General features: G+C 42.2%; 2 protein-coding genes across 2 annotated transcripts; both read left to right on the top strand.

Moving 5' to 3' along the window:
* The first annotated feature begins 1304 nt into the window (after window positions 1–1304).
* LOC131227477 (peroxiredoxin Q, chloroplastic-like) lies at window positions 1305–14832 on the top strand. The gene is made up of 4 exons (XM_058223265.1): window positions 1305–1554; window positions 2840–2977; window positions 13357–13446; window positions 14520–14832. The coding sequence occupies exons 1-4, from the start codon at window positions 1363–1365 to the stop codon at window positions 14736–14738; spliced, it is 639 nt and encodes a 212-aa protein (XP_058079248.1). The 5' UTR covers window positions 1305–1362; the 3' UTR covers window positions 14739–14832.
* A 1112-nt stretch (window positions 14833–15944) lies between these two features.
* LOC131227608 (peroxiredoxin Q, chloroplastic-like) lies at window positions 15945–24556 on the top strand. Its single transcript, XM_058223412.1, has 4 exons — window positions 15945–16184; window positions 17444–17581; window positions 22571–22660; window positions 24107–24556. Exons 1-4 carry the CDS (start codon window positions 15948–15950, stop codon window positions 24323–24325), a joined length of 684 nt encoding a protein of 227 aa, XP_058079395.1. The 5' UTR covers window positions 15945–15947; the 3' UTR covers window positions 24326–24556.
* Window positions 24557–27490: the final 2934 nt, after the last annotated feature.

Here is a 27490-nt window from a genome sequence, read left to right as displayed (position 1 = left end):
TATCAAAAAATATTATATAATGATTATTAGGTGGGTCACACTCATACAAAATAAGTGGACGATTTCAAGACACTGAATGTCTATATTGAATATACTCGTGTGACCTATCTGATGATTGGACCGACCTAATTTTTAGAAACAGCATTCTCGTGGTGGGCCGCGTGTATGAAGAATGCCCCAGATGCAGACACGTATTCTACTTTTGCATATGTGACGCGAAGCCCTCCGTCCGTTCATCTCAAGCGACCACTTACGGTCATTGTTCATCCGCGCCGCCTGAGAAATGTATAAATACGACCTTTTATCCAGCGTCTTTTACGAGGAGTCCAAAACTTATCTTCCCAACTTAGACCTTTCACGTACGGACAGAGCATTTCAGGACGAAAATACAGGGCTTTTCCATAGCATTGGACGTACGGACAGGGGTATTTTCGTCCTCAAATGATATGTCCGTACGTACAAGGTCTAAATAGGAAAAGTTATTTTTTCACGGTTCATAAAAGACGCTGGATAAAAGGTGGCGTTCACAGTAACAATTTTCTCGCACCGCCTCCCAAGGGCGAAGGATGGGAAAATGATTCTGTAGTCCGCCGCACCATGCCCCTCCTGAGCAATGCCTGGGACATCCTCCCCGTGGGCCCCACAAAGAATGGCTAAATGCTTCGAATCTCAAAATGCACGATTTGATGAGATCTACCGTGCCCCACAAATAAATGGCTGAAAAAGAAGAAAGGCCCACCTGCCGCATACTACATGCCGAAGTCCTACCTGTTTTATAGTGTGTAAATCGCCCAGATCTGTGGGGCCCACCGTATTGTCAAAGTAAAATCCAATCCGTCTGTAAGGTTCCATCCTCTATTTTATAACTTAAGGCCAAAAATAAGCTACATGCACAATTCCTATGGGCCACACCACATATAACAGTTGAGATGAGATGCCAACCATTGGTTTGTCATGGGACCAACGTCCACCATCTTGTGTATCTTTCATCAAACCGTTAATCAGGTACAAGTAAAACTCACCAGGATGAAACGAAGATACGAAAAATAAGCCCCATGCAAAATTCAAACGGGCCACACCCTGTCTACTTACTAGTTTTTTTCCACAACAGTTCTTAAATGGACTTATCTTCCACGGTTTAAATGTTGTTTCTCACCTGATGGACGGTGTGGATTTTAATTATATAATATGGTAGACCCCACAGAGCTTGGGTATCGTAGACAATTCTAGTCCCTCTACAACAGGGCTACAAATTCTGGTGTTCCTGCGGACTACTAAAAAAACCCCTCCAAAGACAGAAGAAATCTGAGGAATGCAGGCATCTTCCAAACACATCCCAGAGCACATATCCTTCCGTACATCATGGCTTCCATTTCTCTCCCAAAACATTCAATCCCCTTACTTCCAACACCAACTCACAAGAACTCATATCCCCAAATCATCCCAATCCTCTCAAGATCATCACATTCCGAAATCTACGGTCTCAAACTCTCCTCAGTCCCCACTTTCCCACCACCCTCTTCTACTACTTTGAGGACCCACATTTTTGCAAAGGTACACATTTCTAATAACTAGATCTTCAATTTCATTAGCTATGGTTTTGGTTTCCTCATCATGAGTGGGCCCCACATGAAAATGTGGGGCCCACCTCCGGTTATCTAGAATCCAAACCGTGAATCTGGTGATATGATGCTGTTAAAAGCTCAGGTGGGACACACCAAGGGGAGCAATGTATAATCATGCATACTGCCTATACATATTCACTTGATGTGGCCCACCTAAGTTTTGGTGGGTCCCTTGATACTGGTGAGGTCCACCTCATGATTTTCGGTGTGTCCCTTAATACCTACGAGGCCCACCTGATGAATGGGCTGGATGACATATACACAACATGGTGGACCCCACATTCCATCTGGAAGTTTCTGTGGTCGGCATCCTTCATTGTGGCCCATTTTAGTTATGGACCGGGCTGTATTGTGGGTTTGGGCCTAACGTTGGTGAGCCCCACGTGTTCGAACCATACTTAAAAAACTTGATTTGGCTCGGGCCGAGTCAACTCAACTCGACCAGATTCACCCTGGGTTGAGAAATATCCCATTGGGTCATGAGTCAGATTTGTACACGAGTCAAACCGAGTCGAGCTTGGCACAGCTCGGCTCGACTCAGCTAGTGGCTAGCCCTAGCTCGAACTCGGCTCAAATTGGTCCTCGAGCCTGTCTGGCCAGCTTGGCTCAATTCAGTCAGCAGCTCGGGCCAATTTGAGTCAAGTTCGAGCCTATGCAACATTTTCTCAAACACATATAATAACAACACTTTACAGGTATTTCATTAAACACTCAGCGAGCAACATTAAAATTAAGATATGAAGATAGTCACACTTCATTGAGTCATTTCACTAAACACTCACGCGAGCATCATCAATATCAAAATAACCGAGTCACCGAGCTAATTCGATTCGAGTTGAGGTTTGATCTAAATCGAGTCGAGCTCAAGCAAGCTTGAACTCGGCTCGGAAGTTTTTCGAGCTCCAAAAACCAGCTCGACTTGGTCCGAATCCAATTTCGAGCCGAGGCGAGTTGAGCTTTTTCGAGTCGAGTCGAGTCGAGTGAGTTGACCGAGCTAACTCGACTCATGTACAGCTCTAGTCATGACTCAGATACTTAATAATGCTGAAAAAACTTAGAAAAACACTTATGAATTCTTTTCAGTGGACAACTAATTAATTTTCGTGTTTTTAAACTATGGTTCAAACTTTTGTGATTGGTCCACGAAATTAATGTTACATCATGTGTCATTTGACATAAGCTAAGTTCAAAAACAACGGTTTGGATTGCAACAGGTGTCGAAAGGCGGTGTCCCTCCATCATTTACATTGAAAGATCAAGATGGGAAGAATGTGAGCCTGTCCACGTTCAAAGGCAAGCCTGTGGTGGTTTATTTCTATCCAGCCGATGAGTCGCCGGGGTGCACCAAACAGGTGATTAATCAAGATGCATTATTAGCTTATCTTTTATCTAACTGTTGTTACTATAGTTTAAAAATATAAATGTCTGGCACATGTGCCAATGTGGCTTGTGTTATGTGTTGTAGACTGTTGATCTCCTTCCTTTAAGTGTGGCCCACTTGATCAAACTCAACTTGACTCGTCCGACTCGTTCAGACCCGACTCAACCCAAACTAAATGGGTGAGTCGGTCCGAACCAAGTAGGCTTCGCCCAATCCGAACTCAAACCTAGTCAAGTCCAAGTTACCCAATAACTTGATCTAATCAGACTCGACTCGATCTAAAACCCAACTCAACTCGGGGTGTGTGTGTTTGTGTCTACACGACTCGATCTAAAACCCAACTCGACTCGGGGTGTGTGTGTACACACACACACACACACACAAATTTCTAATTATCTCTATTCCTACCCACCGCACCTGAGCCCGACTCTATACCAAACTCTCTCTCTCTCTCCCTTATCCTCCTCTTTCAAGCCGGCAGCCACCCACCACCACCACCACCCTCCTCTCTCTCTCTCTCTCTCTCTCTCTCTCTCTCTCTCTCTCTCTCTCTCATCTCTCGATCCGACTCTGTGCCAACTCGACCCAACTCGGTACGTATGACCGAGTCAGACTCGGATCGGGTTAGGCATGCTGGACTCAGTATCAAATTGGATCGAGTTCGGGTCAGGCCTAAACCAGATCGAGTCGGGTAAGCCCTAACTCAGTCCGGCTAGACTCGATGCCCAGCTCCATTCATTACGTAGATCATGCAAAGTCTTGTGTATCAGATCATCCCACCATCCGTAAGCTGTCATTTTTTTTTCCAAAACTAATCCATTTTCTAAGCAATGGATGGGATGGTTAGGATTTCGTGAGAATTATAATCAATCCATGAATTGACCCATTTTTTTATAAATGATCTTGACCATCCATTTTATAGCCTGCCGATCGTATGGTTAGAGTGGTCCCTTTAGTGTGATTTTTTGCATGGTTGTCCACAAAATGGATGATAGACCTAATGCATGGTCTAGATTCATAAATTGGACTGACCAAATTTCTACATTGATGAATTGTTCAACTTCTTTTAACTGTTTGCTTTTTTACAAGGCTGTCCATATGATTGAGTAAAACAGCCCGATTTTTTATTTGTTTTTATTTTTTTGAAAGATAACTTGAATTAAAGGGGGAGAAGAAAAACAACAGACAAGGAGCTGCTGACATAGCAAAACCAATTAGGCCTCTAGGAAGGAAAGATCGACATTAAACCCATCCATATGGGAAACCCATTCAGCAATTAAACATTTGACAAAGGAGGACACTAAGTGAGAGGGCTTCGATTCGTTCCGAAAACAGCGATTGTTTCTTTCAGTCCAAACGGCCCACCAGGTGGCCAAAATTGCCGTATGCCAGACCCAAGATTTTGGTTTGTCCATTCTCACACCATGCCAAGCCTTGAGAAGGAAGTCGGCATTTCTTGTAAAGCACCAATTGATCTTGAAACAAGAGAGAATCACAGTCCAAATAAAGTAGGCAAACGGGCAATGGATCACCAAATGGTCCGCAGTTTCTTCAGAGGACAGGCAGCATATGCAGACATTAGGAAGAATCATTCCTTTTTTCCGAAGGTTATCCATAGTGAGAATTTTGTTGTTTCCAGCCAGCCACCCGAACACGTGTAACTTAGTAGGAACAGCATACTTCCATATGAAGTGAGGGTTCTGAAGAGAGGAGTCACCGTTGGGGGTCGATATTTGTTTGAAGAACGACCTGACCGAGAAGACAGACGATTTGTCTGCCTTCCAGATGATGTTATCCTCACGCTTCTGATTAGGAAGAGCAGGCTGAATGCATTCCATGAGCTCCACAAATTCAGTAATCTCCCAGTCCTCCAGGTTTCTTCTACATTGAATGTTCCAGGCCACCTTGCCTGCTTGAATAGAGTAGTTTTCAGCTATAAAACTGTTTCGTTTTGCGGCCAGACGAAAGATGGTGGGAAATCTATCTTTTAGCGGAATTTCACCAATCCAAGTGTCCATCCAAAATCGTATGCAATCTCCCTTGCCTACTTCAAATCCAATCCTTTGGATCATCTCATCTTTCATGTGACAGATGCCTTTCCAGATTGCAGATGCCCTGTACAAATAGGATTCTCTTGTCCACCACCCCCCATCAGAGCTCCCGTATTTAGCTTTGAGGATTTTGTTCCACAGACAGTCCTTTTCATTGCCGAGTCTCCAAATCCATTTCCCTAAGAGAGCCTGATTCATCAATTTTAAGTCTTTAATACCAGCTCCTCCATCTTTAATCTGCTTGCAGACCTGCTTCCACTTCATAAGATTGAATTTCTTCTTTTCATTGTTGCCCTTCCAGAGAAAATTGCGTCTGAGGGAGTCTATATCCTTGAGGACCTTAGCAGGGCATCGAAACAGAGACATGAAATAAGTAGGAAGATTAGAAAGGGCTGCTTTAATCAGCGTAAGACGGCCCCCAATAGAAAGATAGCGATATTTCCAACCAGCCAGGTGGTGATGAATTCTTTGAATAACTTTGTACCACTGATTTTTTTTGGGCAACCCAAGACATAGAGGAAGACCGAGGAAAGAGGTCGGGAAAGACTCCGAGGAACACCCCATTAATTCTGCTAAAACTGTAACCTCCTGGCTATCCAAGTTAATCCCATAAATTTTGGATTTGGACATATTTATCTTCAAACCTACAACTGCTTCAAAACACTTGATAATTGTTCTCAAATTGGCAACAATTTATGTGCTTGCTTCAGAGAAAATAAGGATGTCATCCGCAAACTGCACGTGAGAGATAGGGTCTTGTAGCCCTTTCATTTGAATTCCCTTGATAATGCCTTCCTTGTGGCCTTTGAGAAGCATCGCAGATAGGGCCTCGCTGATGATTAGAAAAAGGAGGGGAGATAAAGGATCACCTTGTCTGAGTCCACGAGAACTTCTGAAGAAACGTTTGGGTGATCCGTTCAAAAGGATTGAGAAATGAGCTGAACTGATGCATTCCCCTATCTAGCTCCCCCATTTCTCACCGAAACCCATACGCTTCATCAGATATAGGAGGAAGTCCCATTCCACGTGATCATAAGCCTTCTCCATGTCCAGGTTGCAGAAAATGAGTTTCTTCTTTGATTGATGACAGGAGTGGAGACATTCGTTTGCAATAAGAGCTTCGTCGATGATTTGTCTACCCGGGATGAAGGCGCATTGGTTAGGGGCGATGATAGAACCAATAACTTTCTGCAGCCTGTTAGCAAGGACCTTGGCCAATATCTTATACAGACTACCAATAAGGCTAATTGGTCTGAACTCCCTGAACTCTGAAGCCCCCAAAAACTATGGGATGAGCTGGATAAAAGTCACCCCAATATTTTTAGATAATCTCCCTCGTTCATAAAATTCATTGATAAAAGCCATAATCTCTTCCTGAAGAAGATCCCAGAAGAATTGGAAGAAAATAATCGGATAGCCATCTGGACCGAGAGCCTTATCTCCACCTAAGTCCATCACTGCCTTTTTAACTTCTTCCATGGAGAAAGGCTGTTCCAGGGACATAGCATTATCTTCGCTAATACGCAGGAATGATAGATTATCCAGCCGAGGCCTGGACCATCCCTCATTTTGAAGAAGCCCTTGAAAATATGAACTAATAATCGACTCTCTGTCTTCAATCCGATTACCATTTATGGTTATGCTATTGATGCAATTAACCTTTGCATGCATACTGGCTACGCTGTGGAAGTACCTTGTATTCCTATCTCCTTCCTTGATCCATTTAGCCTGGGCTTTTTGCTTCCACGAGATTTCACCTTGAAGGATTCTGGCAGATAGGGACTGAATGAGCTGGATTCTAATCGTCGGAACCTCTTTCGACATTGGGGTGCATTCAGCAGTGGCGTCGATTTTCTGGATTTCTGAAAGTATCAAATCCATCTCCTCTTCTGATCTGCGTCGTTCCTCCTTTGACCATTGCTTGAGTTTATCTTTCAGCATCTTTAGCTTGGACCAGAGACTATGTCCCGCAAATCCATGAGACTGTAACTCCTTCCACCAGTCCACCACCATGGGTTTGAAACTTGCAACATGGAGCCAGGAGACATCAAAACGGAAAGGCTTAGGACCCCAGTCTTCCTCCTCCACCGATAGAATAAGGGGCCAGTGGTATGAAGTAGTCCTGGGGATGACTGATTGAGAGGAGGAAGGTAGGAGGTCCAGCCAATCGGTGGATATAATAAAGTGATCCAACCTAGACAAAATCGGATCAAGCCTCCCGTTTGTCCAGGTGAATCTGGAGCCGAATAAAGGAAGATCGATCAGACAGTTACTGTTGATCCAATTGGAGAAAGCGACCATATGAGACTTCATTTTGCACCCCGTGGATTTCTCAGACGAGCACTTGATGGTGTTGAAGTCACCAGCAAAGCACATTGGGCCACTGAAGCTCTGACAAATTTGCGATAGTTCTTTCCAGAAGTAGTCTTCCTGCAGATCGTTATTGGTAGGACCGTAAACGGAGCAGATCAGAAAATCCGTAGCCATAGCGTTGTTTCGTAGAGTAACTGTGATCGAGAAATTCCCTACTGAGCTGTTGAGGAGAGACCAATACGCTAACCTCTAGGCAATTAGAATTCCCCCAGAACTGCCCGATGCATCTTTAACCACCCATTTAGCATCCGAAGCCTTCCAGAGCAATCTCAAAAGCCAATCGTTGAAACGGTTCACCTTGGTTTCCTGGAAGCATATAATGTGGCGATTACCTCTACTATAACTGTTCTTGATGAGACGTCTTTTTTTCTTAGACCCCACCCCCCGAACGTTCCATGAAATCATCTTCATGAGAGAACGTCGCTTCCCCGCAGACCCTTTTCGCCTCCTTCATTTATGAGGTGCAGCTTGGATGCTGAGGTTATACCTTTCCGCTTCAGCTCCCTGTTTCTTCCTGCCCTTGAGGTTCGTCTCTGGGGAGTTCTATTCGGATCCAACGGTCTACCTCTATTCCCAACACACTGGAATAGGGCAAGAAAGTCCTCTAGACAGTCGCCGAAAGATAGACCTAACAGTTTCCCAATGTGTCCCATAGCGTCGCGAATCTACTACTTCCTCTGGATTTTCTTGCTTAATAAGGCCCTCTGTTCTTCCTCAATCATCCTAACTTCAGGATTGTCATTTCTGATCTGGATGGGCTCCGCGAGGATAACCTCTGTCCCTGAAGAATCTTGGAACAGGGAAAGAAGGTTAGGCTCTGACATGTCATATGATTGAGAAAAGCCATCGGATTTGGGGGACAGAGAGGAGGAAGGGGATAGCAAGTAGGAGGATGTATCTTCTTCAAACATTAGGACTTCAGAAGACGCGTCATAAGGAATCAGTTGCAGCTGCAGACACATATCTTCCTGTGAGAGGAGCCCCTTGTTGCTATCACTGCTCCGAAGGACCGCATCCGGTTTTGGAACTAAGGTTGCCATATGCCAAGGAGGAATGGAGTCTCGAGTAGTAAGGAGGTTTCGAAAGGGGACAGGTGAGCGGTTGAGATCTGGAGTGGTAGGGTCGGATTGTACTGCAGGGGTCGGCTCAATTCCCCTAGCAGATGTGTCAAGATCCAAGCGATGCTCCACTCCTGACGCAGGGTCCGAAGCAGGTTCGAAGACGTGGTTGGAAGATGCCTTGGGCCCGAGGTTGTAGGCTGCAGGATTGCCACCGCGTGTATGGTCCATCCCGTTCGATTTAGCGTTTATCTCGACGCGAGGGGCACATGTCCTCATCTCCAGGCTTGAAACATCATTGCGGGAGTGGGGATCGTCGATCTTCCCAAGACGAACAACACGTGGCATCATCTCCATACCGCCGATTGAATCACGCGATCGAAGAAAAACACCCCTATCGCCACGTGTATCCGTCGAACCGGGCGAACTGATGAGGTGGGCGTCTCGAGGCCGAGAAACGGGCAGAAAGTTGCCGCGTGGCGGACGTTCTGGCAGCCTTGCTTCAGAGCATTTATGGAGGTCACCTACCTCACGAAAATCATCCAGTACACCGCGAGAGTACCGAGTGCATGTATCATCTTCATCCCTATTTCGAACATAGGTTGATCTCGGCGGCTGCGCAGGAGCCCTGTTTTTTGGACCTAGTTATATAAATTGTGGGGTCCATCTGATGAAGGGCCTGTATCTGATACATATGTGCCCATGAGTAGGACTAGGATTCTAATCCTATTCGTGCAAGTAGCCTACGCAATGAGAAGTGCTAAACATGCATTGAACTAGGCTTGAACACTAGGGACTGTTTGGTTGCACCAAATATCATGACATTTCATGATTAGTTGGTCCGATTTGGTGCAAATTTTCAAAGTATTTCATGAATTTGGTGCAACCAAACACACCCTTTTTGAGAAGAAATGAAAAATCTTAGGATTCATAGTGAGGGAGCAGCCTTGAATTGCAGTTCATTATTATAATTTGGTTATTTTTCCACTTTATCAGATGGCAATTTGATCCGATATGCATCCAATTGCCTGCTGTTAGTTTTAGCTGTTTATTATTAGAATTGGCTTTTGATTTGTGTTCACATTGCTTTTATTAGTGTTCTTGATTTCACCTGAGTAGTGGGACCCACACATCCGAGTATGGGCCCCATTTTGTACTGTGGATCGATCAGTGCAGATACTAATCAAAAGGGCGAGTGGCCACCTTTTCCTACCTGTGCTAACACGGGTTCGTCTCAATTTGTAATCATGCCTTCTTCATTCCATTGTTGAGTTCTTTCTATTCTTGGTTCAATGTCCATGCCGCATTTTGGAGCTCACAACTTGAGAATTACTAGCCACGTTCAAAGAGTTGAATTGTGTTTCGGTTCAAAATCATATTGTAATTGCTTCTCTCAGCATTCATATAATCTCGCTACAGAGGTTGTTGTTGTGCCCACATGTTTATTGGATTGTGTTCCCATCAAACTCGCAAGGCGTGGGGGCATCAGTTGAAAATAAGGATATTTCCAGCATATGAAGGCACATTTGGATTAAATCGCAATCATTAGTCTAACAAAGCCGTTATAACCATATCGCAACTTCTTTCCTTGGAGATTGTTTGGCACCCCCATGAAAAAAATCTTGGATTTTGAGCAGGTGGGAATTGAAATCCAGGATTTGTAAAAGTGGTGTCATTTGGCATCCTGAAAAATCCTAGATTTTAGTTCTATGGTAGTTCAAAATTCAAGATTGTCACCCCTTTTCAATTCTAAGAGAGACCCCTAGCTTGCAAAATCCAAGATTTTGAGATCATTTTCAACCATTATAACTACCAAAGAAAAAATTGAAAACTATCTGAAAGAAATATATAATTTTCTTTCAATTATGAAATTAGTGGACCCACTTTTATAAACCACCAAAAGCTTGAAATTGTATTTTTTGGAGCCAAAGCTATCTTAAAGCATTTAAATTCATCATATTCATTATCCTTTGAATATACTACAAAATAATTGCAAAAATCTAAAAGTCAAACCCAAGCTTCCAAATAAAATTTCTGAAATCCAGGATTTCAAAAATTCATGCCACCAAATAGAACTAAAAATCCAGGATTTCAATTCCATGCTTCCAAATAATCCCTGAAATGCAAAGACATGGGACTGCAATGGGAGGCTAGTTCCTCACTATGAATGCTAGAAAATGTTCATGATTTCGCTCTCTCCTCTTTTACTAAACTGAATGTTTGCAATTCAATTCACTTGTGTGCCTCCAAACGCAGCCTAAGTAAGTAGTGGCAATGATCAGAACTCCCATTCAAATCATCTCTCAATATATCAATTAATCTTTCAGAACTCATACTAGACTGGATGGATCCAAACCATCAAAATGGGTTGGGCCACCTAAAACCAATTTTGATGAGGAATCTGGGCAACTGATCTTCATCAAGTCCAAACCACAATCCTTTGTTTCATTGATTTTATTCAAATTCATGCCTACCCATGTCATCAGTTGAACTGAAGAAAACATTTACAAAGTGGATCAGGATCGATCTGAAAGATTGATATCAATCAAAAGTGGTTGATCTGTGCCGAAAGGATATCCTCCCCAGTCTACATGAAACAATCCTACCAACTTAGGAGCAACTCCCGCCTTGTAAAGGAGAACATGGGTCGCCGTTCATCAAACATATCTTGATATTTGATGAACCTCTTTTAGATGGGGTCCTTGGATTCTGCAAGAACTGACTCACAACAGACACTGAAAATGTGATGTGGGGTCCTTGGATTCTTCAAGAATTGGCTGACAACACCCACTGCAAATGCAATGTGAGGTTTAATCAGGTTACACGAAACAATACTACCAATTTAGGAGAAACTCTTGCCTTGTATAGGAGACCATGATTTTTTTATTTTTTATTTTTTTTAACACACGCACACACGCCACCACACACTCACGCTGTAGTGGGATTTCACCACTTATGGGTACTCAAACCCTTGACCATGTGTTAAAACTCCTAAGAGCCTACCACTGGAGCAAGAGCAAGGACCCATTATAGGAGACCATGATCGATTTACCGTTTGATGAACAGATCTCAACATTCGATAAACCTCTTCTAGATAGGATGGGTCTTTGGATTCTACAAGAACTGGCTCACAACACCCTCTGCAACTGCAAATGCAATGTAAGGCCTAGTAATGGTGAGGTATATCAGTATATGTGAAATAATTAATATTACCAACTTAGGAGCAAAATCGGCCTTGTATAGGAGACCATGGCTCACCATTCATCGAATGGATTGATAAACCTCTTCTAGATGTGGTCCTTGGATTATATAACACCCACTGCAAATGCGATATGAGGCCTAGTAATGGTGAGGTATATTAGTTTATATATGTGAAATAATACTATCAAATTAGAAGCAACTTAATGTAGGAGAATTTTCACTCCGAGCTCTAGTGGGGTAGCCTATGGGATGCAGGATACACATGGGGTGGGCGGCCCGTGTGAGGCGGGTGGCTCATGTGAGGCAGGCCCCACCCGTGTGAGACAGAACTCATGTGATGTGGGGTCCACGAGAGGTTTTGACTAACCCATGGGATGTGGGACCTGTGTTATAAGATAAAGGAATTGATTCGCCACACTTCGAGCTTTTAGAGCAAGTGACAAATTGTCCTGCATCACAACTCCTACCTTGTATAGGAGACCATGGCCCACTGTTCATCAAACTATCTCAATATTCAATAAACCTCTTCTGGATGAGGTTTTACATGAAACAATACTACCGAGGAGCCACTCCTATCTTGTAGATGAGACCATGGCTCACCATTCATGGAACTATCTCAATATTTGATAAACCTCTTCTAGATGGGGTCTTTGGATTTTTCAAGAATTGGCTCACAACTCCTACTGCAAATGCAATGTAAGGTCTAGTAATGGTGAGTCTACGTAACAAAACATATATACACTTATCCTCCAGTATTTGTAAATGTACTTAGAATGTTCGTGTGTAACCGAACATATACGCATATGGTGCTTTTTCCAATACCTACTTGAGTTAATCACTTATACAAACAATCGAACAAGGCCAGATAGGATTCTCATTTATATGCTTATGCATTTAAAGATGTGTATGGATGAAGAAATGAATTGAATGTAAAACTGTATGTGGAATTGCAAAGGACTGCTATGTATCAAATATGGAGATCAAATAAACTAGATAGCGTATCTTGTTGTGATGCCATTGCTGTAAGCTTGATGCTATAGTCTTCCACACCTTACACCCTTATAGAAGCACTAAGATTGGAATGAAGCTTCTATTGTATGTAGGATTGGGGACCAGCCCCGTTTATATAGTTTTAGAGGATTGAGGAGTTTGAAACCCATCGAAACTTTTCTCCCTTAGGCTCCAAACAAATTTTATAATCCCAGTTCAACTAAAACATTGTGTGTGTATCATAGAACACCACCCCTAACACGATTTTGCATGTATCACAATTAAGTAGGGTCCACTGGTACTCCCGATCACACTATCAAACCCTTAAGACAATCCAAACCATTGATCAATAAGGCCCACCTTATAGAATTCTTACATTGAATTGAAGATTTTAGTCCAATGACAATGAAATAACCAAATTGTAATTTCCTCTGCATTCGCTTGGCAGGTTTGTATTCCAAATCACAATCAAAGTCACTTTCAAGTTGGATTTTAGAAGAAACATAACTGAACTTTGATAACTACTTTCCTCATTAGGAATACTAGGAAATGCCATTAATTTCCATTGCATCATTCTCAGTTAAGCTGAGAAATCACGATTCAATTCAGTTGTGCATCCAAACATAGCCCTGGTAATTAGTTATGTATTCAGCTTCTTCTTTTTTATTGTTTCTCAGGCATGTGCTTTCAGGGACTCTTATGAGAAGTTTAAGAAAGCAGGAGCTGAAGTTGTTGGCATTAGTGGTGATGATCCTTCATCTCACAAGGTAATTTCTCACATTCCTCCATCATCGGATGAATTTGAGCAGTTGGTTTTCATTATCCATTTTCATCCAAGGGTTCAGGATCACACACATGTGCCATATATACTAGAAGTAGGTGCTTGATGGCTAACTTGGGAGCTGATCACGGGCCTCTGGAGGCATGGTGTGTGCCATGACTACATGTCATTGCCACACATGTTGCATACATAGACGAGATCAGAACCGTTCATTCACTCATTCATGGTTAGGATTGTCCCATCAAGGCATTTTGTGGTTTAAGGCCAGATCAATGGTGGGTCCCACTGGGTGCTCGATCGGATCATCGTTCATCTGTGCCATGTGTACAGTCCACGATGTAAATGCATTAGAATTAAAAATATAAACATCAATTGTAGTTTTTTTTTTTAAAGCCACTATTTATGCTCCATTCTTGTACGTTAAGCTTAACTGATAGCACGATTTGTGGGACCCACCGTGATCTTTTCTTGTCATCCAAGCCGTCCATCTTGTGCTCTCCCTCGTGTTCTCATTTGTGCTGAAACTTCAGGCTGATCCAAAACTCATGTGGGCCCCACCATGTAAAATCAGGCCTAAAACTTATAAAATCACGTGGTGGGGCCGCCTAAGTTATGGAATGGCCTGATTTTAGCTATTCATCATGGTGGGGGCGCATTTTCTGACGGTACAGATGATAAATGCAAGTCATGGTAGACCCCACACCATCTGGAAGGATTTTTTATGGTGGGAATCCCTATCTCAACTGTTCCCTCCGGCATGGCCCACCTGAGCCGTTGATCAGTCTGATTTTTCGCTTCCAATGAGAGTACAACGAGGCGCACATGATGGATGGATTAGATATCATGCACAGATCATGATGGACCCCACATATTGCATTCAGATCTGGCCTCATTGAAATATACACTTCTTTACTAATTTATTTCCCAAAAAATCGAAAATGGGTGTCTCAAATCAATGAGAAGGGTGCATATATCAGTTACTCTGGGCCCACTTAAGTTTAAATTTTCACTAATCGTGACTGTTTATTTTTTGGATGGATCGATTGGATCGGACGGCAGTCATTTGCTAAGAAGAACAAGCTGCCATTCACTCTATTGAGTGATGAAGGGAACAAGATCAGGAACGAGTGGGGGGTCCCATCTGATCTGTTTGGGACCCTGCCCGGAAGACAGACGTATGTCCTTGATAGGAATGGTGTGGTCCAGCTCATCTACAACAATCAATTCCAGCCAGAGAAACATATAGATGAGACCTTGAAGCTACTTCAAAGCCTCTAGAAGTCATTCTATTTTGGATTTTTACTCCCCTCTTTTCTCTTTTGGTATGCTACTATTTCTCTATTCAAATGAGAAAATGAGCGGTTGTGATTTATTTGTCTTTACTCATGTTGTTGTACGTAGATAGTATGATGACTATGATCACACATGATCATGACGATGGTATCCTTGATTTATATGTACGATATAAAAATGTAAAAAAGATTGGTAAGAAAGTACCACTGTAAATGCTACCTTTTATCCAGCGTCTTTTATGGAGATTCTAAAACTTACTTCCCAACTTAGACCTTACACGTACGGACAGATCATTTCGGGACGAAAATGTCTCTGCTCTTCACATTGCACGTACGGACAGAGGTATTTTCGTCCCCAAATGATATGTCCGTACGTACAAGGTCTAAGTTGGGAAGGTAAGTTTTGCACTGTTCATAAAAGACGCTGGATAAAAGGTAACGTCTACAGTGATAATTTTCTTGCACCGCCTCCCAAGAGCGAAGGATGGGAAAAGGATTCTGTAGCCCCTCCTGAGCAATGCCTGGGACGTCCTCCACGTGGGCCCCACCAGGAATGGCTAAATGCTTCGAATCTCAAACGAATGCACGGTATGATGAGATCTACTGTGCCCCACAAATAAATGGCTGAAAAAGGAGGAAGGCCCACGTGCCTCATCCTACATGCAGAAGTCCTGCATGTTTTATAATGTGTAAATCGCCCAGATCTGTGGGCCCACCGTATTGTCAAAGTAAAATCCAATCCGTCTGTCAGGTTCCATCCTCCATGTTAGGACCTAAGGTTAAAATTCAGCTACATCCATAACTCCTATGGGCCACACCACACGCAACAGTGGGAGATGAGATGCCAACCATAGGTTTTTCGTGGGACCAAGGGCCACTATGGTGTGTATCTTTCATCAAACCGTTAATCAGGTACAAGTACAAGTCGCCAGGATGAAGCGAAGATACACATAATAAGCCCCATACAAAACTCAAAACGGGCCACGAGAGTTCTTAATCGGACTTATATTCTACGGTTTAAATATTGTTTCTCACCTGATGGACGGTGTGGATTTTAATTATGGAATATGGTAGACCCCACAGAGATTGGGTGTCGTAGACAATTCCAGTTCCTCTACAACAGGGCTACAAATTCTGGTGTTCCAGCGGACTACTAAAAAAACCCCTCCAAAGATAAAGGAAATCTGAGGATTGCATGGCATCTTCCACACATCCCAGAGCACATATCCTTCCGTACATCATGGCTTCCATTTCTCTCCCAAAACATTCAATCCCCTTACTTCCAACACCAACTCACAAGAACTCATATCCCCAAATCATCCCAATCCTCTCAAGATCATCACATTCCGAAATCTACGGTCTCAAACTCTCCTCAGTCCCCACTTCCCCACCGCCCTCTTCTACTACTTTGAGGACCCACATTTTTGCAAAGGTACACATTTCTAATAACTAGATCTTCAATTTCATTAGCTATGGTTTCATGTAATCTTAGTTTTGGTTTCACACTCGTCATGAGTGGGCCCCACATGAAAATATGGGGCCCACCTCCGGTTATCTAGAATCCAAACCGTGAATCTGGTGATATGATGCTGTTAAAAGCTCAGGTGGGACACACCAAGGGGAGCAATGTATAATCATTCCTACGGCCTATACATATTCACTTGTTGTGGGCCACCTAAGTTTTGGTGCGTCTGTTGATACTGGTGAGGCCCACCTCATGATTTTCGGTGTGTCCCTTAATACCTACGAGGCCCACCTGATGAATGGGCTGGATGACATATACACAACATGGTGGACCCCACATTCCATCTGGGAGTTTCTGTGGTCGGCATCACTCATTGTGGGCCATGTTGGTTGTGGACCAGGCTCCATTGTGGGCTTGGGCCTGAAGGTGGTGGGCCCCACGTGTTCGAACCATAGTTAAAAAAAACTTGATTTGGCTCGCTCCTGAGTCGACTCAACTCAACCAGATTTCGCCCTGGGTCGAGAAAAATCCCATTGGGTCATCAGTCAGAGCTATACACGAGTCAAGCTTGGCACAGCTCGGCTCGACTCAGCTAGTAGCTAGCCCTAGCTCAAACTCGGCTCAGATCGGTCCTCGAGCCTGTCTTCAGCAACTCAGGCAATTCGAGCTGAGTTCAAGCCTATGCGATATTTTCTCAAACACATAGAATGCTTCTTCAATTTCTCACAAAATGAAAACAATAACAACACTTTACAGGTATTTCATCAAACGATTGTTGAGTAACATCAAAATCAAGATATGAGGGTAGTCACACTTCGTTGAGTCATTTCATCAAAACACTCGGCGAGCAACATTAATATCAAAATAACCAAGTCGAGTCGATTCGAGTTGAGGTTCGATTCGAATCGAGTCGAGCTTAAGCAAGCTCGAACTCGGCTCAGAATTTTTTTCGAGCTCCAAAAACCGGCTTGACTTGGTCCAAATCTTTCGAGCTCCAAAAACCGGCTCGACTTGGTCCGAATCCAATTTCGAGCCGAGGCGAGTCAAGCTTTTTCTAGTCAACTTGAGCGAGCCAACCAAGCTAATTCAACTTGTTTGCAGCTCTAGTCATGACTCGGCTACTTAATAATACTGAAAAAACTGAGAAAAACAGTTATGAATTCTTTTCGAGTGAACGGCTAATTAATTTTCGTATTTTAAAAGTATGGTTCGTACTTATGCAACAGGTTTCGAAAGGCAGTGTCCCACCATCATTTACATTAAAAGACCAAGATGGGAAGAATGTGAGCCTGACCAGGTTCAAAGGCAAGCCTGTTGTCGTTTATTTCTATCCAGCCGATGAGACGCCGGGGTGCACCAAACAGGTGATATGATCAAGATGCATTATTAGCTTATCTTTTATTAACTATTGTTACTATAGTTTAAAAATAAAAATGTTTGGCACACGTGTCAATGTGGCTTGTGTTATGTGCTGTAGACTGTTGATCTCCTTCCTTTAAGTGTGGCCCACTTGATCAGACCCAACTTGACTTGGCCGACTCGACCCAAACCGAATGAGTGAGTCGGTCTGAACAGAGTAGGCTTCACCCAATCCAAACTCAAGCCGAGTGGAGTCCAAGTTACCCAATAAAACCGAAACTCAATCTGAAACCCAATTCGACTACACACACACACACACACACACACACACAAATTTCTAACTATCTATATTCCTACCCGCTGCACGCGACCCCGACCCTAACCCTATCCCAAACTCTCTCTTCCTCCCTCCTCCCCCCCCCCCCCCCCCTCCCCGATGCCAACTCGACCCAACACGATACTTCTCACCTTCAGGTCACACCCGAACTCAGACTCAGATTGGGTCAGGCATGCTAGACTCGGTATCGAGTTGGATCAAGTTCAGGTCAGGCCTATTTCAAAACCAGATCGAGTTGGGTAAGCCCTAACTCGGTCTAGCTCGACTCGATGCCCAGCTCTGTCCATTACATAGACCATGCCAAGTCATGCGTATTAGATCATCCTACCATCCGCAAGCTGTCCTTTTTTTCCAAAACCAATTGATTTTCTAAGCAATGGATTGGATGGTTAGGATTTCCCGAGAATTATAATCAATCCATGAATAGACCCATTTTTTCTTATAAATGACCTTGACCGTCCATTTTATAGCCTGCCGATCGTATGGTTAGAACAGTCCCATTAGTGTGATTTTTGCATGGTTGTCCACAAAATGGATGATAGACCTAATGCATGGTCCAGATTCATAAATTGGACTGACCAAATTTCTACATTGATGAATTGTTCAACTTCTTTTAACTGTTTGCTTTTTAACCAGGCTGTCCACATGATGAGTAAAACAGCCCAACTTTTTGGACCAAGTTATATAAATTGTGGGGTCCATCTGATGAAGGGCCTGAATCTGATACATATGTGCCCATGAGTAGGATCAGAATTCTAATCCTATTCGTGCAAGTAGCCTACGCAATGAGAAGTGCTAAACATGCATTGAACTAGGCTCGAACACTAGGGACTGTTTGGTTGCACCAAATATCATGACATTTCATGATTAGTTGGTCTGATTTGGTGCAAAATTTCATAGTATTTCATGAATTTGGTGCAACCAAACACGCCCTTACTTTGAGAAGAAATGACAAATCTTAGCATTCATAGTGACAGAGCTGCCTTGAATTGCATTTCATTATTATAATTTGGTTACTTTTCCACTTTATCTGATGGCAATTTGATCCAATAGGCATCCAAACACGCCCTGTTAGTTTTAGCTGTTTATTATTAGAAGTGGCTTTTGATTTGTGTTCACATTGCTTTTATTAGTGTTCTTCATTTCACCTGAGTAGTGGGACCCACACATCCAAGTATGGCCCCCATTTTTCACCAATCGATCGGTGCAAATACTAATCGAAAGGGTGGGTTCATCTCGATTTATAATCATGCCTTCTTCATTCCATTGTTGAGTTCTTTCTATTCTTGGTTCGATGTCCATGCCGCATTTTGGAGCACACAACTTGAGAATTACTAGCTACATTCAGAGAGTTGCATTGGGTTTTGGTTCAAAATCATATTGTAATTGCTTCCCTCAGCATTCATATAATGTTGGATTATGTTCCTTTTGAACTCGCAAAACGTGGAGGCATCAGTTGAAAATAAGGATATTTCCGGCATATGAAGGCAGGTTTGGATTAAATCACAATCATTAGTCTAACAATGCCATTGTAACCATATCGTAATTTCTTTCCTTGGGGATTGTTTGGCACCCAAACAAAAAAATCTTAGATTTTGGGCAGATGGGAATTGAAATCCAGGATTTGTAAAAGTGGTGTCATTTGGCATCCTGCAAAATCCTAGATTTTAGTTCTATGGTAGATCAAAATTCAAAATTGTCACCCCTTTTCAATTCTAAAAGAGACCCCAAGCTCGCAAAATCCAAGATTTTGAGATCATCTTCAACCATTATAACTAACATAGGAAAAAATTGACAACCATATGAAAGAAATATATGATTTTCTTTCAATTATGAAATTAGTGGATCCACTTTTATAGGCCACCAAAAACTTGAAATTGTCTTTTTTGGAGCGAAAGCTATCTTAAAGCATTTAAATTCATCATATTCATTATCCATTGAATATACCACAAAATAATTCCAAAAATCTGAAAGTCAAACCCAAGCTCCCAAATAAAATTTCTGAAATCCAGGATTTCAAAAATCCATGCCACCAAATAAACTAAAAATCCAGGATTTCAATTCCATGCTTCCAAGTAAGCCCTGAATTGCAAAGAGATGGGACTGCAATGGGAGGCTAGTTCCTCACTATGAATGCTAGAAAACATTCATGATTTCACTCTTTCCTCTTTTACTAAACAGAATGTTTGCAATTCAATTCACTTGTGTGCATCCAAACACAGCCTAAGTTGTGGCAATGATCAGAACTCCCATTCAAAGGCTTTGTTCCATCTGCTATGCCTTTCTCCCCATATATAGTGCAAATTTTCAAATCATCTCTCAATATATCAATTAATCTTTCAGAACTCAGACTAGACTGAGGAAACCATTCGAGTCCTCTGGGCTACTGATCTTCATCAAGTCCGAACCACAAACCTTTGTTTTCTTGATTTGATTTAAATTCATGTCTACCCATCTCATCAATTGAACTGACAAAAGCATTTACAAAGTGGGTCAGGATCCATCTGAAAGATTGATATCAATCAAGTGTTTGATCTGTGATAGAAGAATATCCTCCCCAGTCTACATGAAACAATCCTACCAACTCAGGAACAACTCCCACATTGTAAAGGAGAACATGGGTCAGCGTTCATCAAACATATCTTGATATTCGATGAACCTTTTTAGATGGGGTCCTTGGATTATGCAGGAACTGACTCACAACATACTGAAAATGTGATGTGGGGTCCTTGGATTCTTCAAGAATCGGCTGACAACACCCACTGCAAATGCAATGTGAGGCCTAATCAGGTTACACAAAACAACACTACCAATTTAGGAGAAACTCTTGCCTTGTATGGGAGACCATGATTGATTTACGGTTCGATGAACAGAACTCGTTATTCGATAAACCTCTTCTAGATAGGATGGGGTCTTTGGATTCTACGAGAACTGGCTCACAACACCCACTGCAACTGCAAATGCAATGTGAGGCCTAGTAATGGTGAGTTATATCAGTATATGTGAAATAATTAATATTACCAACTTAGGAGCAACATCGGCCTTGTATAGGAGACCATGGCTCACCATTCATCGAATGGATCGATAAACCTCTTCTAGATGTGGTCCTTGGATTATATAACACCCACTGCAAATGCGATATGAGGCCTAGTAATGGTGAGGTATATTAGTTTATATATGTGAAATAATACTATCAAATTAGAAGCAACTTAATGTAGGGGAATTTTCACACCGAGCTCGAGTGGGGTAGCCTATGGGATGTGGGATACACTCGGGGTGGGCAGCCCGTGTGAGGCGGGTGGCTCATGTAAGGCAGAACTCATGTGATGTGGGGTCCACGAGAGGGTTTGACTAACCCATGGGATGTGGGACCTGTGTTATAAGATAAAGAGATTGATTTGCCACACTTCAAGCTTTTAGAGCAAGTGACTAGTTGTCCTGCATCACAACTCCTACCTTGTATAGGAGACCATGGCCCACTGTTCATCAAACTATCTCAATATTCAATAAACCTCTTCTAGATGGGGTTTTACATGAAACAATACTACCAAGGAGCCACTCCTATCTTGTAGAGGGGACTATGGTTCACCATTCATGGAACTATCTCAATATTTGATAAACCTCTTCTAGATGGGGTCTTTGGATTTTTCAAGAACTGGCTCACAATACCTACTGCAAATGCGATGTAAGGTCTAGTAATGGTGACTTATATCAGTCTACGTAACAAAACACATACGCTTATCCTCCGGTATTGTAAATGTACTTAGAATGTTCGTGCGTAAGCGAACAGATACGCATATGGTGCTTTTTCCAATACCTACTCAAGTTAATCACTTACATGAACAATCAAACAACGCCAAGTAGGATTCTCATTTATATGCTTATGCATTTAAAGATGTGTTTGGATGATTTAATGAATTGAATGTAAAACCGTATGCGGAGTTGCAATGGACTGCTATGTAATAAATATAGACATCAAATAAACTAGATAGCGTACCTTGTTGTGATACCATTGCTGTAAGCTTGATGCTATAGTCTTCCACACCGTACACCCTTAGAGAAGCACTAGGATTGGAATGAAGCTTCTATTGTATGTAGGATTGGAGACCAGCCCTGCTTATATAGTTTTAGAGGATTGAGTTTGATACCCATCGAAACTTTTCTCCCTAAGGCTCCACATGAATTTTATAATCCCAGTTCAACTAAAACATTGTGTGTGTATCATAGCACACCAACCCTTGCACAATATTGTATGTATCACAATTAAGTGGGGTCTACTGGTACTCCCGATCACACTATCCAACCCTTAGGACAATCCAAATCATTGATCAATAAGGCCCACCTTATAGAATTCTTCCATTGAATAGAAATTTTAGTCCAATGACATTGAAATAACCAAATTGTAATTTCCTCTGCATTCGCTTGGCTGGTTTGCGTTCCAAATCACAATCAAAGTCACTTTCAAGTTGGATTTTAGAAGAAACATAACTGCACTTTGATAACTACTTCCCTCATTAGGAATACTAGGAAATGCCATTAATTTCCATTGCTTCATTCTCAGTTAAGCTGAGAAATCACGATTCAATTCAGTTGTGCATCCAAACATAGCCCAGGTAATTATTTGTGTATTCAGCTTCTTTTTTGTATTTTTTTCCAGGCATGTGCTTTCAGGGACTCTTATGAGAAGTTTAAGAAAGCAGGAGCTGAAGTTGTTGGCATTAGTGGTGATGACCCTTCATCTCACAAGGTAATTTCCCACATCCCTCCATCATCAGATGAATTTGGGCCGTTGGTTTTACTTGTCCATTTTCATCCAAGGGTCCAAGATCACACACATGTGCCATATAAACCAGAAGTAGGTGCTTGATGGCTAACTTGGGAGCTGATCAAGGGCCTCTGTAGGCATGGTGTGTGCCATGCCTACATGTCATTGCCACACATGTTTCATACATGGACAAGATCAGAACCGTTCATTCACTCATTCATGGTTAGGATTGTCCCATCAAAGCATTTTTTGGTCGAAGGCCAGATCAGTGGTGGGTCTCGCTGGATGCTTGATCGGATCATCGGTCATCTGTGCCATGTGTACGGTCCACGATGTAAATGCATTAGAATGAAAAATACAAACATCAATTGTAGTTTTTTTTAGAGCCACTATTTATACTCCATTCTTGTAGGTTAAGCTTAACCAATAACACGATTTGTGGGACCCACCGTGATGTTTTCTTGACATCCAATCCGTCCATCTTGTGCTCTTCCTCGTGTTCTCCTTTGTGCTCAAAATTCAGGATGATCCAAAACTCACGTGGGCCCCACCATGCATGTAAAATCATGCCTAAAACTTCTAAAATCACGTGGTGGGGCGCATTTTCTGACTGTACAGATGATAAATGCAAGTCACAGTGGACCCCACACACATCTGGAAGATTTTTTATGGTGGGCATCCCTATCTCAACTGTTCCCTCCGGCATGACCCCAACATGATGTATATGTCTCATTGATGCCGTCCATCCATTTTTTTCAGATAATTTTATGCTGTGAACCCAAAACTGAGGTAGATCAAAATCTCAAGTGGGCCACACTGTTGATTGAACTCTCACCATTAAAAACTTCTTGGGGCTACAAAAGTTTTGGATCAAGCTGATATTTGTTTTTGCCTTCATCTAGGTCTGTATGACTTAATCTAAAGGTTGGATGTTAAATAAACATTACAGTGGGCCCCAGGAGGTTTTTAATGGTAGACATTCAATTACTACTATTTTCCCATGGTGTGGTCCACTTGAAATTTTGATCTGCCTCATTTATGGGATAAATATTTAAAATGACATGTAAAAATGGATGGATGGTGTGGATAAAACACATAGATCATGGTGGGGCCCACATAGCACCGACCACAGTGTCACGAGTCAAACTGCGTCCGATTTTTTGTTTCCAATGAGAGTACAACGAGGCGCACATGATGGATGGATTAGCTATCATGCATAGATCATGATGGACCCCACATATTGCATTCAGATGCGGCCTCATTGAAATATACACTATTGTACTACTTCATTTCCCAAAAAATCAAAAATGGGTGTTGCAAATCAATGAGAATGGGTGCATATATCATTAATGTGGGCCCACTTAAGTTTTTATTTTCACTAATCGTGACCGTTTATTTTTTGGGTGGATGGATCGGATTGGATGGCAGTCATTTTCTAAGAAGTACAAGCTGCCATTCACTCTATTGAGTGATGAAGGGAACAAGATCAGGAAAGAGTGGGGGGTCCCATCTGATCTGTTTGGGACCCTGCCCGGAAGACAGACTTATGTCCTTGATAGGAATGGTGTGGTCCAGCTCATCTACAACAATCAGTTCCAGCCAGAGAAGCATGTAGATGAGACCTTGAAGCTACTTCAAAGCCTCTAGAAGTCATTCTATTTTGGATTTTTACCTCCCTCTTTTTTCTCTTTTGGTATACTATTTCTCTATTCAAATGAGAAAATGAGCGGTTGTGATTTATTTGTCTTTATTCATGTTGTTGTACGTAGGTAGTATGATGACTATGATCATACATGATCATGATGATGGTATCGTTGATTTATATGTATATGGTGCTCGATCACGGAATGATGGAGGTGTGCCCCACCTTTTCGGTGATGTAAGATGTTCATTTGAATGGTTGCTTGCAAATTAGGAAAACTAGGGCCATTGATGAATGGATGGGATTATATGGTGGAGGCGGCTTTTTGGGTGTCTCCTATCCACATTGGACCACAAGTTGAACGGTTCTGATCACCCAAAAGTGATCGAATTGTTGGGTACGAGCATATGCATGGTTTTCCTCAGCCCATATAGCTCGAGTGGAAAGGCCGGCATTCAACGGCTGATAGTAAATGGTATTGTCCAGATGAATTAACCATTGGAATGGTGCACATGCGGATGAATCTGGACGGTTCAATCCATGGGCTACCTTATGGATGACCCACATCTCAAGAATATCTTTTATTAGAAGTTTACAATGGTCATGATTCAGTCAACAAACCCTGAAGCAAGGGAGGCATGTAAGAGATCTATGTGTACAGAACCCAAATAACCGATCCGGGCCGTTTATCACGTAAGGCGGAAGGTGAACAAACCATATACCAAAAATTGGAATTTTCTTTTCAACGGCTCATTTTTATTATAAAGATTGGTGGGCCAACATTATTTTTAATATATGGTCTACCTATAAATATAGTAGATCTTTCTTACATGTACGCAGTATATAGGGATCTCTGAGACATTTATAAGATGACAGCCGTTACACAATGTGTGGCCTACCTTTAGAGTTTAGATGGTTCATGTTTAAAAGGTTTGTGGAGTGAAATATTAAGGTGGGCTTGGGCCCTTAAACTTGGACCGAGGGCTAGCCTAGGTCTTGAAAACTGAGCGGCTGGATTGGACCCAGGCCAATGATGAATGGCTTAGCTTGGTTATTTTGTCTGTGGAATCGTCAGGTTGGCCACCATTAAAAAGTAAGGATAGACAATTTAAAGACACTTGTGAGTTATTCTCATTCATTGCATTGCATGTATGATGCTTGCATGGTTGGTCGGGCCCAGCAGAGCCAGGGACTTTATCATACTGAGTAAACTCTGTTGGCCCCACCGTGAATGTATGTAGTTTATCTACACCGTTCATCTGTTTTTTTTAGCTCTTTTTAGAGTTTGAGCCTAAAATTAAAGCATATCCAACGCTAAAGTGAACCACACCACCAAAACAGTGGGAATAATGATTTCCACCATTGAAACCTTCATCTGGCCCACAGCGATGTTTATTTGTCATCGGACATGTTCACAAGATCACACAGACATGGCTGAAGGGACATCACAAATATCAGCTTGATCCAAAACTTCTGTGGCCCCTAAGAATTTTTCAATGATGGAGGTTCAATTCACACTGTTTTATACGGTGGGGTAGGTCCATTGAAACTATGTCTATCATACTAACCTTAGGGGAGGCCGTTTCAGGCTAATGGAGTCCTACGGAAGGTATATAGGGCAATCTATGCCCTTGGATAGGTACTAAGGGATTTATGATATGAAAATATGAAATAACCCTCCAATGATCGGGTGCACCGATCAACTAGGAGGGCCTTACCTCAAATTGATGGTGATCAATCGTTTTTTGAGTCTCAAATTATACGGATTTGGAGAGGGTAATAATCTCGATCACCCAACGGTCCGAAGGTTACAACTTCATGATCAAATGAGGAGTGTTAACTTTACTCAAATTTCAAGTCATCACCTAAGACATTCTCACATGGCATGTACTCAGCTTGCAGGCTTAGGTTGAGTAATCTTAGGCATCATCCTAACTTAATGTCTTCGATGAATGTCAAGCCTGACAAGATAAACATTATTCTATAGTTTTGGGTTTAGTGAACCATCGTCATACAGTATAGATCTAATACGGAGAATCGGGGCAATTCCAAAAGAAGTAAATCACCGGTGTTAGTCACGAGCCTCGCTTAGTGTTGGGTTTAACTAAGTTCATGATATTAACCGCTTATGCTTTGCAGAAACGGTTATCCAGCCCCAAAAATTCCAATCCACTGATCTTAGCACGGTCTATCAATTCAGTTGACTAGTACAATTCCCCAATGGCTCCAATCGTGGATGTACCATGGTTTTGGTAGGAAATTTTCCAAGACGTTACATTTACTCTTATTTGTTTTTAGACCAATGAAGCTAAGAGGGCTCCATTAAAAAAATAAGTAAAAGTTGTTATGCAGAAAGACTTTAAACTTTTAATTTAAGGCTATTAGTACTTTCGAAAGCTATTAGTTGCAGGTACACGTAAGCACAAGACAGCTTGACTCTGCAAACTCAACTTGCCAGACCCGTTTAGACCCGTCTTGATACAAACCTAGTGAGAGTGTGGGTTTGAACCGAGTAGACTTTGTCCAATCCGAACTTGAACTGAGTTGAGTTCAGGTCACATAGTAACTTGACTCATCTCGACCCGAAATCAAACTTGGTACTGGCTCAACTCAACCCAAAATCCAACTTGGTACTAAATCAAATCTGAAACTCAACCCGTGTAACTGATGGTGAGACTGCAATTCTAGCAAGTCCACTTTTGTTTTGAGCTGTGATTTTAGCATGTGGATACTTGCTGCACCCAACCTGATTCGACCCAACTCAGCATTTGTGATGGGGTCGGACTCGGATCGGATCAGGCATGCTTGACTCGGTACCAAGTTGGGTCAGGTCTATTTCAAAATTGAATCAAGTCGGGTCAGCCCTAACTCAATCTGACTCATCTCAATGCCCAACTCTAGTCATAAGCCATTGAAGTATATTACAAGAAGATCCAAATATATCTAAAACTTAAATGAGCCACGGCATTGAAACAAGTGAAGTGAAGATGGTCTCTCTCTCACACCCTTTTCCTTCATCTCTTTCGATGCTCTCTCAATGTGAATTGCACATGCCACTCCTCAGGCAATGATAAGTGTAAAAAATGAAAATAAGAAATGCTAGGATCTACATTTTTACATATGAAATAACCAATCATTAATTCAATGTCCCATTCCTTCATATTATTACC

The sequence above is a fragment of the Magnolia sinica genome, chromosome 15, assembly GCF_029962835.1.
Source record: "Magnolia sinica isolate HGM2019 chromosome 15, MsV1, whole genome shotgun sequence".
NCBI lineage: Eukaryota > Viridiplantae > Streptophyta > Magnoliopsida > Magnoliales > Magnoliaceae > Magnolia > Magnolia sinica.
The sequence above is the reverse complement of the archived record's forward strand: the minus strand, read 5'-3'. Positions and strand labels throughout refer to the sequence as shown.

What these genes read in the sequence shown, in the direction of transcription:
- LOC131227608 (XM_058223412.1), top strand. Translation starts at nt 15,948, where the DNA reads ATGGCATCTTCCACACATCCCAGAGCACATATCCTTCCGTACATCATG. An exon ending in GGACCCACATTTTTGCAAAG is followed by an intron (nt 16,185 to 17,443) that starts GTACACATTTCT and finishes CTTATGCAACAG; the next exon opens with GTTTCGAAAGGCAGTGTCCC. An exon ending in CGCCGGGGTGCACCAAACAG is followed by an intron (nt 17,582 to 22,570) that starts GTGATATGATCA and finishes ATTTTTTTCCAG; the next exon opens with GCATGTGCTTTCAGGGACTC.
- LOC131227477 (XM_058223265.1), top strand. Translation starts at nt 1,363, where the DNA reads ATGGCTTCCATTTCTCTCCCAAAACATTCAATCCCCTTACTTCCAACA. An exon ending in GGACCCACATTTTTGCAAAG is followed by an intron (nt 1,555 to 2,839) that starts GTACACATTTCT and finishes GGATTGCAACAG; the next exon opens with GTGTCGAAAGGCGGTGTCCC. An exon ending in CGCCGGGGTGCACCAAACAG is followed by an intron (nt 2,978 to 13,356) that starts GTGATTAATCAA and finishes ATTGTTTCTCAG; the next exon opens with GCATGTGCTTTCAGGGACTC.